General features: G+C 53.0%; 1 protein-coding gene across 4 annotated transcripts in view; it reads left to right on the top strand.

Annotated features, from left to right (window-relative positions):
- The window catches only part of ACOT11 (acyl-CoA thioesterase 11), a 77,026-nt gene extending 66,994 nt beyond the window's left edge, over window positions 1–10,032 (top strand). The window contains exons 9-17 of one of the 4 annotated variants that reach the window (XM_031969064.1): window positions 210–354; window positions 1,042–1,097; window positions 2,875–2,941; window positions 4,211–4,294; window positions 4,790–4,923; window positions 5,576–5,710; window positions 6,790–6,813; window positions 7,459–7,585; window positions 8,628–10,032. In XM_031969064.1, the coding sequence (XP_031824924.1) occupies window positions 210–354; window positions 1,042–1,097; window positions 2,875–2,941; window positions 4,211–4,294; window positions 4,790–4,923; window positions 5,576–5,710; window positions 6,790–6,813; window positions 7,459–7,585; window positions 8,628–8,783 (928 nt within the window). In that variant the 3' untranslated portion in view covers window positions 8,784–10,032. The remainder of the gene's footprint in view (window positions 1–209; window positions 355–1,041; window positions 1,098–2,874; window positions 2,942–4,210; window positions 4,295–4,789; window positions 4,924–5,575; window positions 5,711–6,789; window positions 6,814–7,458; window positions 7,586–8,627) is intronic. The other 3 variants (XM_031969066.1, XM_031969067.1, XM_031969065.1) reach the window with 3 other exon arrangements.
- Window positions 10,033–12,689: the final 2,657 nt, after the last annotated feature.

The following is a 12,689-nucleotide window of genomic DNA, read 5'->3' as shown; positions in this document are numbered from 1 at the left end:
TTGGAGGGGTCTCAGGACAGAACTTCAGAGCTCCCAATGCCATGATTTTAGAGAGAATAACAAAAAGATGGCCAGTGGTTACCTAGCACGGGGAGGTTTCCCAGTAGAAGTCTAGCGACCAGAGCCAGGCCCAAGGGTTTCTTGGAGGGGCCGGGGGACCGTCTGGGAGACAGGGACGGGCCTTGCCTGCCAGCTGCTGGTCTCTGCAGCATGGAGGTCGGGGTGTGCGTGGAAGCTTACCGCCAGGAGATGGAATCCTGCCGCCGGCACCTCAACAGCGCCTTCATGACCTTCGTGGTCCTGGATGAAGAAGACCAGCCCGTGACCCTGCCCTGGATTCAGCCACAAGGCGAGGTGAGCCGTCCCCCGGGCCGAGGCACCGGAGGAAGCTCTTCTCCTGTGCCCAGCCCCGGGCGCTGGGACTAACCTTCTTCAAGGGGGGCAACATGAAGGAGCGGATGGCTGGGGGAGGGAGCAGATGTCTGGGGGGGAGCAGATGTCTTGAGGAGGGAGCAGATGTCTGGGGGGAGCAGATGTAGGGGGGGAGCTGGTTAGAACAGCAGCTGAGGGAGGAAGCTGCTAGATTGGGAGGGACTAATGAGGGGAGGGGATGCAGAAGGAGGCAGTGGGTGCCTGGGAAAGACCCCACCCGTCTGCTGGGATCAATAGTTTGTTGACTACTCCTTGGGTGAGTTGGGCCGGCCCATTTCTAGTCTGCAGAATACTTTAATCCAGCATCCGATTTGGGAGGGAGAAGCAGTGGGAGACAAGGTCAGAGGCAGGAAGGACGAAAGAAAGACTAGCTCTTTCAGGAGGACTCAGTTTCCTCAGCCAGATGTCAGGAGGCCTGGGTGGGAGGCCGGAGATGTAGAGGCCGGGCCCTGGCAGGGGGAGGGTGTAGGAGCTGCCCCTTCCTATCAGCCTTGCCTGAGCCCGGCCCCTCTGCTCCCCCCCCCCGGACTGAGCGCCTGCCCCCCTCTTGGACAGTGGGCCCTCGGTGACCACCCACCCAGGACTCACCTCTGCTTCCTCCCTCCTCAGGAAGGTGAACGTCGCTACAGGGAGGCCAGCGCTAGAAAGAAGATCAGGCTGGACAGGTAAGAGGGTGTGAGGCAGCATGTGGGGCTTTGCAGCCCCCGCTCCCCCCCCCCCAAGCTCTGGCTTCCATACCGGCCCCAGCCAGCTCCTACTGGCTCAGAACCCAGATTTTTGGTGCCGGGGGGATGAGACTCTGGCTGAAACGGCCTCAGAGGCTTTGCCACTATCATCCCGCCGGTTACCTTTTCACTTCTTTTTCTGTTTTTCTGATTTTTTCCATCGTCTTTCCCTTTTGCTCTGATTTTTCTCTTCCCACATGATCCACAAAGCAATGTGTGTTAAACATAAATAAACTCACCACGATAAAAAAGCTAAGAAACAACCAAAAAAACCCAAATAAATGGCAGAAAGAGAATACTGACAGCTGGGGGAGGTGAAATCAGGGAGGACTGCACAAAGGAAGAGGCCCTTGAAGAAAGCCAGGAGGTTCCAAGAGACAGGTTGGAAAAGACAGCATGCCGGCCTGGGAGCATACCCAGGGAATGGTCTGCTTTGGGGAGCCCACAAGGGAATGGGAGGAAGCGAGCCTGGAAAGGTGAGCGGGCTTGGGCTGAGTTCACGTGCCAAGCCAAGGATTTGCTATCTGAGGGTAGCAGTAGTGATAAGGAGCCATCGAAGACTCTTGAGGAGGCATGTGAGAGAGGGAGATTTAGATCGGTGACTGGGTGGAGGATGGATAGAAGAGGAGAAAGAGGAAGCAGAAAGTCTCCTGGGAGGATATTGAGATCCTGTAGGCAAGGGCTGATGGGGCTCGATTGAGGCGAGGACCCCCAAAGGAAGAGAAGACAGATTTGAAAATGTGGCCCTTCCTGCCCCCAGAGTCCCTGGGCTGGCAGAGGGGCAAAACATCAACAGAGGTTACTGTGGTACAAAACACAGTGGGCTGGAGGCAGAAGAGGAGTCTGGGGTCCTATGGGATCAGTTATTTACAAATGAAGCTTTTATGGAGTGCCTACTAAGTGCCAGGCCCTCTTGTAAATTCTGATAATAAAAATGGAAGCAGGACAGGCCCTGTCTTCCAGGAGTTCCCAACTGAACCCAGAGAGAGGAGCTGGAAGTAACAGGAGAGGCAAGTCTTTCTCAGGGCCAGGGCTGGATGTGCAGCAAGTGCCAGGCCCGGGCTGCTCCATCAGAGCCAGGGTGGTCCCAAGAGTGGAGTGCGAGTTCTGCCGGGCCCGGGATGGGGGCGAGTGAGAGGATGGAGTATGGAGCCAGCTTCCGAGGGGAGAGGGGAGAATAGTGAAGGACTTCATGAGGGAGGTGAGGTGCTCTGTCAGCTTCCGGGCCAGCTAGATGACCCGCTAGTCCTCAAAATCCAAATTCAAGTCTCAGATGTTACTAGCTGGGAGACCTTGAGCAAGTCCTGTAACCCTCCAAAAATTAAGAAGAAAGAAAGAGGGGAAAAAGGTCAGCTTGAGCTGGGCTGGATGCGGGCCTCTGGGCTTCGGGCTGTGGAGCCAGGGCCTGCTTTGAAAAAGTCTTTCCTCAGTTTCCTGATCTGTTAAATGAGGGCATTGGGTTCAGGGAGCTCTCAGACCTCAGCTTAGACCCCTGGGATCCCTGGTCAAAGCCGTTGCCCCCTCCCCCACTCCCCAGCCTGCACTTTGAGAGCACAGTCCCATGACGTGTGGCAGCCCCCATTTGTTGCATGAGCTGTCTGCAGGGGGAAGGGCCTCTCCACCCTTCTCCCCTTTCCCCACCCTCCCTAAGGGCCAGCACTGGGCCGGGGGCAGGAAAGGAGACCCTCCCTAACGCCCTCCCTCCTGCTCTCCCCAGGAAGTACATCGTGTCATGTAAGCAGGCTGAGGTCCCTCTCTCGGTCCCCTGGGACCCAAGTAACCAGGTAAGTCCAGGCCATCCTGCAGGAGCTGAGAGCCTCCCGGGAGACCTCTGGGGGATGAGTCCAGACCCCTGATGGGAGGGGGGCTAAAGGCAGAAAGGGAGAGAGACGCCCCTGGGTTACCGCCCATGGTCCTCCAGGACTGGCTCCTGAGGTGATGGGGACCCTTCCCTGGGCGTTTCCAGCAGAGGTCAGATGACCTCTTTGTGAGCTGTCCTAGAAGGGCCCCGCTGCACTGAGTGCGAGGTTAGACTTCTGCCATCCCTTCCAAGACTGAGAAGTGTCACCTGAACATGAAGCCTCCCTCCTGCTCTTCCCCTTCCACCACCTGGCCCCAAATGACTGTCCCGCTCATTCCTGCCCCACTGGCCTCTGGAACCAAGATTCCTCTTCCCACTTCCCGTCTCCACAGCTCGTCCCTCACTTTTGCCTCTTTGAATCCCTATTTTCCTTCAAAGCCAGGTTCACGCACTGGCGTCTACACTTTCTCCTCCTCCCCAGTGGCTCGTGCCCTTCCCCCACTGCTTTGTATTCTTTTGGGCCTGTTTTGAACTTGTCTGTATCTGTGTGGGTCACCTGTATGTGTCCGTATCCGTGCGGGTCACCTGCATGCTTCAGTATCTGTGCGGGTCACCTGTACATGTCCATGTCTTTCTGGGTCACCTGCATGTGTCCATGTCCCCCTCCCTGCAAGTCACCTGTATGTGTCTGTATCTGTTCGGATCACCTGCATGTGTCCATGTTTGTGTGGGTCACCTGTATAGACATGTGTCTGTATCCATGTGGGTCACCTGTACATGTCCACCTCCCTCCCCTGTCCCTCCCCTTTGCCTAAGAGCCCTGTGGGGAGACTTTGCTTGTTTTGTTCTTTCCCCAATGCTTGGCGCTCAGTAAGTGCTTCCCTCTTGGTCTTCCTGATGATGAAGCTGTGGCCCTCTAGGAAGCTGTGGCATTTATGCTCATGTGCGGCACATTCCCATAATCCTACTTCCAGCTGGGCAGGGGTGGGGGTGGGAGTGGGGGGTGGGCAGGGAACTCTTTCCCCTCCCCTTCCTCCTCTCCCTTAACCGCACAGAGACCCCTCTCACTCCTCGGAGGGGGTCCAGGAACAGGTGGGGTGGGCACGCCTAGCTCTCCAGCCCAGGGCCGGCGTCCCCGGACTCCCCTGAACCCCTGGGGTGAACAGGCTGGATACCTGGCCCACGTGGCTGCTTTCTAGCTCCCCACCTGGACTGGGGGATGCTGATGTTCCTGGGCCTTCCCTCTGAGCAGGTATATCTGAGCTACAATAACGTCTCCTCCCTGAAGATGCTCATGGCCAAGGACACCTGGGTCCTCACATCAGAGATCAATAAGGTAGTTGACTTCTGTCATGAAGTGTGCATGTGTGTGTGTGGGTGTGTGTGGGGGGGCTCTCCTTAGAAACAGGTGGGAACCTCCTGGCTTTTATTTTCCCATGAGGCCGAAGGAGAATTTACTTGTGACCCGTGTTTGGTCAGCGTGGTGGGCTGCACTAATGTAACCTAGGGTCATACAAATGGGGCCTTGACCAAGGGGATGGTGAGCATTTTTCTGAAAAAGATCTGGGGGTGTCAGTGGACTATGGACTCAGCAGAAGTCATCAGTCCAAGATGGCGGCCGAGGAGGCCAGTGCAGAGATCTGGGCTAAGGGGAGCCGGCTCCTCTGTCCGTGGTCCTGAGCACTGGGTTCAGTTCTGGGGCCGCGGTTTAGAGGACACTGAAAGCTCTGGGCCAGGCAGGGAGAGTGCAAGGGCTGGGGACGGGACCCGCTGCATTCGGATGCCATCGCTGTGCGCTGCCGTGGTGAGCTACAGTCTCTGTCCCCCTCAGATCAAGCTCTACACCTTGGAGGATGACAAGTTCCTGTCCTTCCACTTGGAGATGACGGTCTACACGGACACAACTCAGGCCTTCCTGCTCCTGTCTGACCTGAGCCGCAGGCCCGAGTGGGACAAGCACTATCAGTGAGCCCTAGTGGTGGGGCTGGGGTGGGAGCCATGCTCAACGATCAGATCCCTCCGCTCCACCTTGGCTGCTCAATCAACATCCCTTAAACCCTTTAGGGCTTTAATTTCGAGGTGGGAAGTGCCTCAGTGGGTAGAGTGCTAGACTTGGAATTAGAGAGACCCGAGTTCAAATTCTAACACAGACACTTCTAGCTGGGTGATCTTACTTAATCTCTCCCATCCTCAGTTTGACACTAATGGTTCCTCCCTGCCAGGGCTGTCATTAAGGTGGTTGTCTCAATGCAGCGATCGTGCTCCAAAGGGAAAGTGAGGCTGGTGACCTTACCCAGCCCTCCCTCACTTCAGCCCCTTCCCAGCTCTGACATCCCCTGTTCTAAGCTCCCTCCTAGCCCTGACACCCCCTATTCTCAGCTCCCCCATTTCCCGTGAGTCTGGCTCTCTGAGTTCTGTTCCCAGGCTGCCCTGCACGCAGGCCCTGTGTGTATCTCCAGCCAGCGCTCTTCCTCTCGTGAACAATAGATGGGACGCACAGTATTCGGGGCTGCGCAGCCCGGGGGGTGGAGCAGCCGAGGCAAAGGGCTCCTTGCTCCCTTGGGGCTGCCTTGGCTCCCCAGGGCCGCCCCCATCCACAGACCGCCTCGTCCCGCAGGAGCGTGGAGCTGGTGCAGCAGGTGGACGAGGACGACGCCATCTACCATGTCATCAGCCCCATCCTGGGAGGCGCCGACAGCAAGCCCGGGGACTTTGTCATCCTGGCCTCTAGGAGGAAACCCTGTGACAGCGGGTGAGTGGGCCTCCGGTGTCCCGGAGAGGAAGCCAGCTTGGGGGCTCACTGCGGTTTGGGAAGACGCGAGGCAGAAAGCCGGGCCCTGCCAGCCTCGGCTCTTGGCTTTGGACCCTAAAGCAGGGGAGGGGGACCCTCGAGGCCCCGAAGGGCCCCATATACATAGACAGATGACGGTGGGATCAGGGCGGAGGCCCTGTTTGGTCACTCCCTCACCACAAGGCTGCCAGGTTTACTGATGGGAAAATGAGAGTGAGCAGGGGCAGAGCTGGTTAGTGTGGAGGCGGGGACCTGGAACCCTTCTTGTCTTTCTTATAGGAAGTCCTGCGTGGTGTCCAAATATATATATATGATGTCAGAGCTGGGAGGGGGCTTAGAACAGGGGAGATGTCAGACCTGGATAAGGGCTAGGGAACCTTAGAGCATCCATAATATTAACATAATGGAATGTTAGCTAGAAGGAACTGGCTCTAGAACCTCCCTAGGACTGAGAAGAGCCCTTGCTGCTTCTCCCTGCGCCTCCTCTCACAGCCCCTCAGTTCTCTTGCGAGTCTGTCATTTCTTGCCTCCGTCTTCCCCTCTTGGCGCAGAGGGCAGCCCCCTGGCAGCTCCTCTTTGGTCTCTCTGCTTTCCATCTCTCTCTCCCTTCCTCCCTTACCCTCCACACTTCCCATTAGAATGGCGGCTCTGTGAGGGCAGGGGCTCCAGCCTGCTTCTATTTGCATCCCCAGAACCGAGCACAGAGGTTCGTAGTGTGCACTTACTAAAGGCTCCCCCCTGTGTATGATCATCTCCCACCTCTGGGCCTTCGCACAGGCACCTCCCTCCCCCATATCTGGAAGGCACCGCTTTTGCCTCCTAGAGTCCCCAAGCTCAGCTTTCGGCCTTGATTCCTTCTTGGTGAAGCTTTTCCCAATTCCCCCAAGTGTTCACTCTGTTCCTCCTGAAATTGCCTGGAATTACCTTGCACATGCTCTGTATTTATTTCTCTTTGCACGTTATCTCCCCCTCCCTTTTGTCTTTACATCTCCACGAAACCCCGGCTTTTCTGCTTCTTTTGTTGCTTCACTTTGGGCAAGTCACTCGTCGGGCCCGGCCCCCAGGTGAGAGCTAATGATGTAGTAAATGATCTCTTAAGATTTCTTCTCGTTCTAGTCTTTTATTTTTATTTTAACTAATTTTTTTCAAGTTTTAAAATTAATTTGGGTGTGAAGTAGGAAATAGACTAAGAATATTAACTGGTGAGTTTAACTGTTCATGAGTAGTGGGGACTGGTCAGTGAGAGTGCAGTTCTGGGCGTCTACAAGGGTGACCCCTGAGGATGTTTGGCGAGCCGGACCCTGGAGGCTCCTGGGGGATGGACGGGCCCAGCTCTCGGCTTAAGAGCATGGCCAAGAGCTGCCCGGCCCTCAGGGACGCGGTGTTGGGCTTCCCTTCGCTTTGTGGAGGAAGTCCACTGGCTAAAGGGACCTGCCAAGGTTATGGAGGTCATAAATGGGCCTTGAAACCGGGTCCTCAGACATCAAGGATCCCCCTCTGATGCTCCACTGCCTCACAGACTGTGCGACTCTGACCCTCCTTATTTCTCAGGCCATGAATCGGGTGCCCTGGGAGGGAAAACATGCCGGGGTGGGGGGGGTGTCCTCCCCAGGATGAAACAGCCCTGAGCTCCCAACCTGACGGAAAGCGGGCGGCTCTCTCTTCCTCTGAATTGCTCTCCGTGTCACCTCCCTCTCCTTCTGTTCTAGAGAGCCCTTCGTCATTGCCCTAAGGTCGGTCACCCTGCCCACACACCCCGAGACCCCTGAGCGCACCCGAGGAGAGACCCTGTGCTCCGGCTTCTGTCTCTGGAAGGAAGGGGACCAGCAAACCAAGGTGAGGGTCACATGCTCCTCTGCTCGGGGACCGTCTTCTCCCCTGCCCAGACCATCTTTTCTCCCATCTCATGCTACAGATCTCTCTTTGCTTCCCTTTTATCTCCAGTTCCAAATTCTTTCCCTCCCCTGACCCTCCTCCCACCGATGAAGAAGGCAAGAAATATAAACCCGATTACATATAGGAGTCCTATATTTCTGCCAATCAGTCAGGAGGGAGAAGACAAGCTCGGGTACTTAACCCCTGCTGCCTCTTCTGATCCTGAGGCTGCACCCCCATTTTACAGATGGAGAAACTGAGGCTCACAGTGAATCGGCCATTTGGCTAGTAAGTGGTAAAGTGACTAGAAGGTTTTTCATTACATTTTTATTTTTACTTTTGTTCTTGTATCATTTATTATTATATAGAACTTGTATCTCACCTAGAGAACCTCAGAGCAAAGACTAAAAGAGCCATTTAACTTCTCTGGGCCTCAATTTGCTCTTCTATAAAATGGGGACAATTATAGTACCTACTTCACAGAGTCTTAGTGAGAATAAATGAGATAAATCTTTTTTTTTTTTTTTTTTTAAAGAGGGAGACAAGAATTCAGCAAAACAAGCCCTCATGACGAGGCAGTGTGTCTTCAGAGGCTTGTTTGGTCACGAATTCTCTGGATGAGAGGGTCTGTGGCTGTTGTAGGACAGCACTGGGTCCGAAGGTGCTGCACAGAGCAGGGAGGTCACCAGGATTCAGTCCCTCCCTTCCGCAGCTTTAGTTGAGAAGGCCCCAGACCTAGGCCCCCTGGCCAATCTCCTTGTGCCATCCAGTGTCACCCGCCTTCTTGCTGCCCACCCCTTCCCTCTGCTACTGATGTGTTATTTATCTTCTCTCTTATTGGTGCAGTTTTTTACATGTCATTTATTCGAGTGCCAGCTCCCTGAGGACACGGGTTGTTTCTGCCCATCCCTAGCACGGTGACTGGCACACAATAGGTGCTTAATAAATGCCTGTTGCCTTGACTTGATCAGCCCAGGGGCCTGACTCTTGCCATCCCTCCCAGGTATCCTACTACAACCAGGCCACGACCAGTTTCCTGAACTACGTGACAACCAACGTGTCAGGGCTGTCGTCCGAATTCATTACCACTTTCAAGGCCTGCGAGCAGTTTCTCTTGGACAACAAAAGTGAGCTGGCCCTCAGCCTCCAAAGCCTTTAATGCCTCCCCAGCCCACCCAGCCCCCTCACCTGGGGCTCCTGCTGTCCTTTCCCACTCCATTCCTCCCCTTGGAGCACAGGACACCTTGGAGTGGAAGGGGACCCCAGATCCACCTCTCCTGGCTGGAGATCCGTCCCCTGGTGCTGCCTTCTCAGGGGCTGAGCCACGAGTCAGGCATCAAAGAGAGCTCAGTGCTCTGAGACTGGCTGCCCCGGCTCCTCCGGCTCCTCTTCTCTGACCTCTTTGTTTTAGTCTGTACCTTGGGCCGTTGGCAAGGCTGCGCCCAATGGGACTGGGTAGCGTTAGGATCTCCCAGCAGCCTTGGAAGAACAGAGGTGGCCAGTGCCCCCGTGGCCTCCCCACCAGTGCCAGAGCCCCTGCTGACGGCCCTGGTAGCCAACAGTGCCCTGTTCATAGAGGCCGGCTGGCGAAGTTCTAGGAGACAGAAGGACCCAGTGACCAGCCTCAGCGGCCTAGGTCTAGGCAGATCCTGGACCCGGACTGGAGGGCCAGGAGTAGCCAGATATGTGTCAGGGCCACTGAACACAAAAGGGCAGATCCTCTGAGGCTTAAGTTAGCTCCTACCACCCAGAAGTGCCGGAGACCAGGGGTGTCCCAGGGTGCCTCAGGACAGCTTAGGGAGGGGAGAGGGAGAGGGCAGTTAGGCCCAGAGCAGCTGGGAAAGAGTTCCCGGGGTCATCCATCACCAGTGATCCAGTCCCTTTTGATCCAGAGTTAGGATATGTTTCAAAGGCAAAGGAAGGATTGTAAATTTTTGTTAATTTGTAAATTAATAATTAATTTGTAAAATCCAATAAATAGTCAAGTCCTCTCTAGGTTCATGTCTGTTTCTTCACACACCATCCTCCCGGGCTCCTTCCAAGCCACTGAGTTCAGGCTGCCAGGGGAGAGGGGGGTGGAGGCAGGATTAGGTGGAAGATCACCAGCCTCAAGTGGGAGGCTAGAAAATCCCAGAATCTCTGAGCTGGAACACTTCAGAGCCTACATTGGATGAGAATCCCTTCCACAGCTCTCCTGAGAAGTCATCATCAGCCTCTGGGAAGATCTCTGGGGAAGGGTGGCCCGCCACCTCCCAAATTTGTCCATTCCTCTCTGTGACAGCTTGAATCCAATCTTCTGAAAGCTCCTGATGTCGAACCAAGTGTCGTTCTCCTCAGATCCTTCTCCTTGCTCCTGGTTTTGCTCGGTTGACAGTAGGAGCTTAATAAATGCTTTTTGACTGACATCACTTAAATTTCCTTCTTTGCAACTCCCACCCATAATTCCTCATTCTGTTCTCTGACTCTTTGGAACTCCATTGGGGTCTTCTTGACAAAGTTCTTCAAGCAGTTTGCTATTTCCTTCTCCAGTTCATTTTACAGATGAGGACACTGAGGCAAACAGGGGTAGATAACTGACCCAGGCTCACACAGCTACCAAGGGTCTGAGGCTAGATTTGAACTCAGGAAGATGAGTCCTGACTCCAGGCCCAGCATGCTGTGCGTTATGGCACCTCCTAGTGGCCTCCTTCAAATGACAGGTACTCAGATACTTGGCAACATCAACCTTCATGTTTGCCCTCCGACTTCCTTTCTCCGGGATAAGAACCTTAGTTCCTTCAGTTGACCAATTTCAAGTCTTTCCTCATACACACTAATCTTTCCAGCCTTAATGGTCTTATTAAAAAAAAAAAAACTTATTTATTTTAATACACATTGTTTTATGAATCACGTTGGGAGAGAAAAATCATATCAAAAGGGGAAAACCATGAAAAAGAGAGGCAGCTGGGGGGTGCAGTAGACAGAGCATCACCCCTGAAATCAAGAGGACCTGAGTTCAAATCTGTCCTCAGACACTTCACACTATGTGACCCTGGGCTTAACCCCAATTGTCTCAGGGGGGAAAAGCACAGAAAAAAGAAGTGAACATAGTGTGCATTGATTTACACTCAGTCTCCTTGGTTCTTTCTCTGGTTGCAGATGGCATTTTCTGTCCAAGTCTATTGGGATTGCTTTGGATCCCTGAACCACTGAGAAGAACCATACTTGATCATGGCACAGTCTTCTTGTTTCTGTGTACAATGTATTCCTGGTTCTGCTCATTTCCCTTAGCATCAGCTCCTGTCAGTCTTTCCAGGTCTTTCTATAACCAGCTTGTTCATCATTTCTTACAGACCAATAATATTCCATTACCTTCATATACCACAGCCTAGTCAGCCATTCCCAACTGATGGACAATTCCTCATTTTCCAATTCTTTGCCAACACAAAAACGGTTGCTACAAACATTTCTGCCCCGTGGGGCCTTTTCCCTCCCTTATGATTTTCTTGGGATAGAGACCCAGTAGAGACACTGATGGGTCAAAAGGTATGCACAGTTCTATAGCCCTTTGGGTCTAGTTCCAGATTGCTCTCCAGAATGGCTGCATCATTTCACAAGTCCACTAACAATGCATCAGTGTCCCAGTTTTCCCACATCCCCTCCAACATTTGTCACTCAATGTCCTTATTTATCAAGTGGACTTAATCATAGCATTACTTTATAAGATTGTCATGAACAAGGCTGTTGATCAACAAATATTTATTAAGTTAGTGCTTTCTATATGTCTGTTGCTAAGAATAAATATATAAGCAAAAAGCGAGGCAGTCTGTGCCCTCAAGAAATCTACCTTCTCATTAGAATGGCAATACATTAAAGGAAGGAGATCTACTTGCCTAAGGTCACATGGTATGTTAGTGGCCGTGCTGGAAAGCAGACCCAGATGTCCTGCCTCCTGGTCCAGTGGCACCTCCCACTATCCCAAGGGCTCTTACTTTTTGATCTATGGACCCCCCCAAGGTTTTAGGGTGTAAGGTCCGGGCTAGCTTTCTCCGGAGTCTGGAGTCTGAGCTCAAACACATTCTCACTTGAGTCTCTCTTGAGTCTGCTTATTTCAAGTCCCCCCCCAGCCCTTATATACCTTAGTACAATTACATCACTACAGCACACTGAGCATGTGCCAACTGTAGAACCATGACATCACCATACTAAGGACTAAATATATGTGATCTAGAAAACCATCATCTCATCAATCCCACTGAGTTAACAGTACCTTGTTATAAATATCCTTGCTTCAAGTAGACTTCTCCAGAGGTCCAGGGTATTTATGAACTTGGATGAGAAAAAAATTTCCTTTTTATTCTCATTAACTTCTAACTGAATCTTAGCACACCTTTCAGTTATGAATATAGGCAGCAAACATAATTTTGAGATGGGGTCTGTAAGCCCTGCCAGTCCACCAAAGGGCTTCTTGGTACAGCATAAAGTTAAGAGCCCCACACCATATTATCTTACCTTGGTGTGGAAACATCCCTTTGGGTTCACTCAGGGCTCAACTCTGGACAGATTGATGTGTAGTCCCTGTGGCAATCTTCCCTTCTCCCTCTCAATGACATGAGCGAAAGATAGAAAGTATAAGGATATATTTCTTCTACTTTACAGATGAAGAAACTGAGGCACAGAGTAGCATGGTGTTGTGTCCAAGACAACTTGGTAACAGGGATGAGATCTAACTTACTGGTCCATCTGAGGCAAGAGGAGTGCACCCAGAATGCAGACACACTGTAATGGCTCTGGGGCTCCATGATGGAAGCCCTGAATGTAAGGCGGGCTCTCCCTAGGGCTGAGAGCTGTCCTTACCTAGCTAGCTTGGGATCATCTGTTGTCCTATGTGTCAAACATCAGCTTCTCATCCCCAGACTGTCACTCTTCCAGGGCTTGACGGATTGACTCGTCAGGTAGCACTTTCAGCTTAGCCAGTGGAGCCCACCAGCCCCTGATAGCATCTCTCTGCTCTTCTGTCTCTCTCAGCCCAAGTCTGCCAGGCTCAGACTCTTACCTCACAGACAGACTATTGCAATGATGTGCA

This window comes from Sarcophilus harrisii, chromosome 4 (genome assembly GCF_902635505.1).
Source record: "Sarcophilus harrisii chromosome 4, mSarHar1.11, whole genome shotgun sequence".
Classification (NCBI taxonomy): domain Eukaryota; kingdom Metazoa; phylum Chordata; class Mammalia; order Dasyuromorphia; family Dasyuridae; genus Sarcophilus; species Sarcophilus harrisii.
The sequence above is the reverse complement of the archived record's forward strand: the minus strand, read 5'-3'. Positions and strand labels throughout refer to the sequence as shown.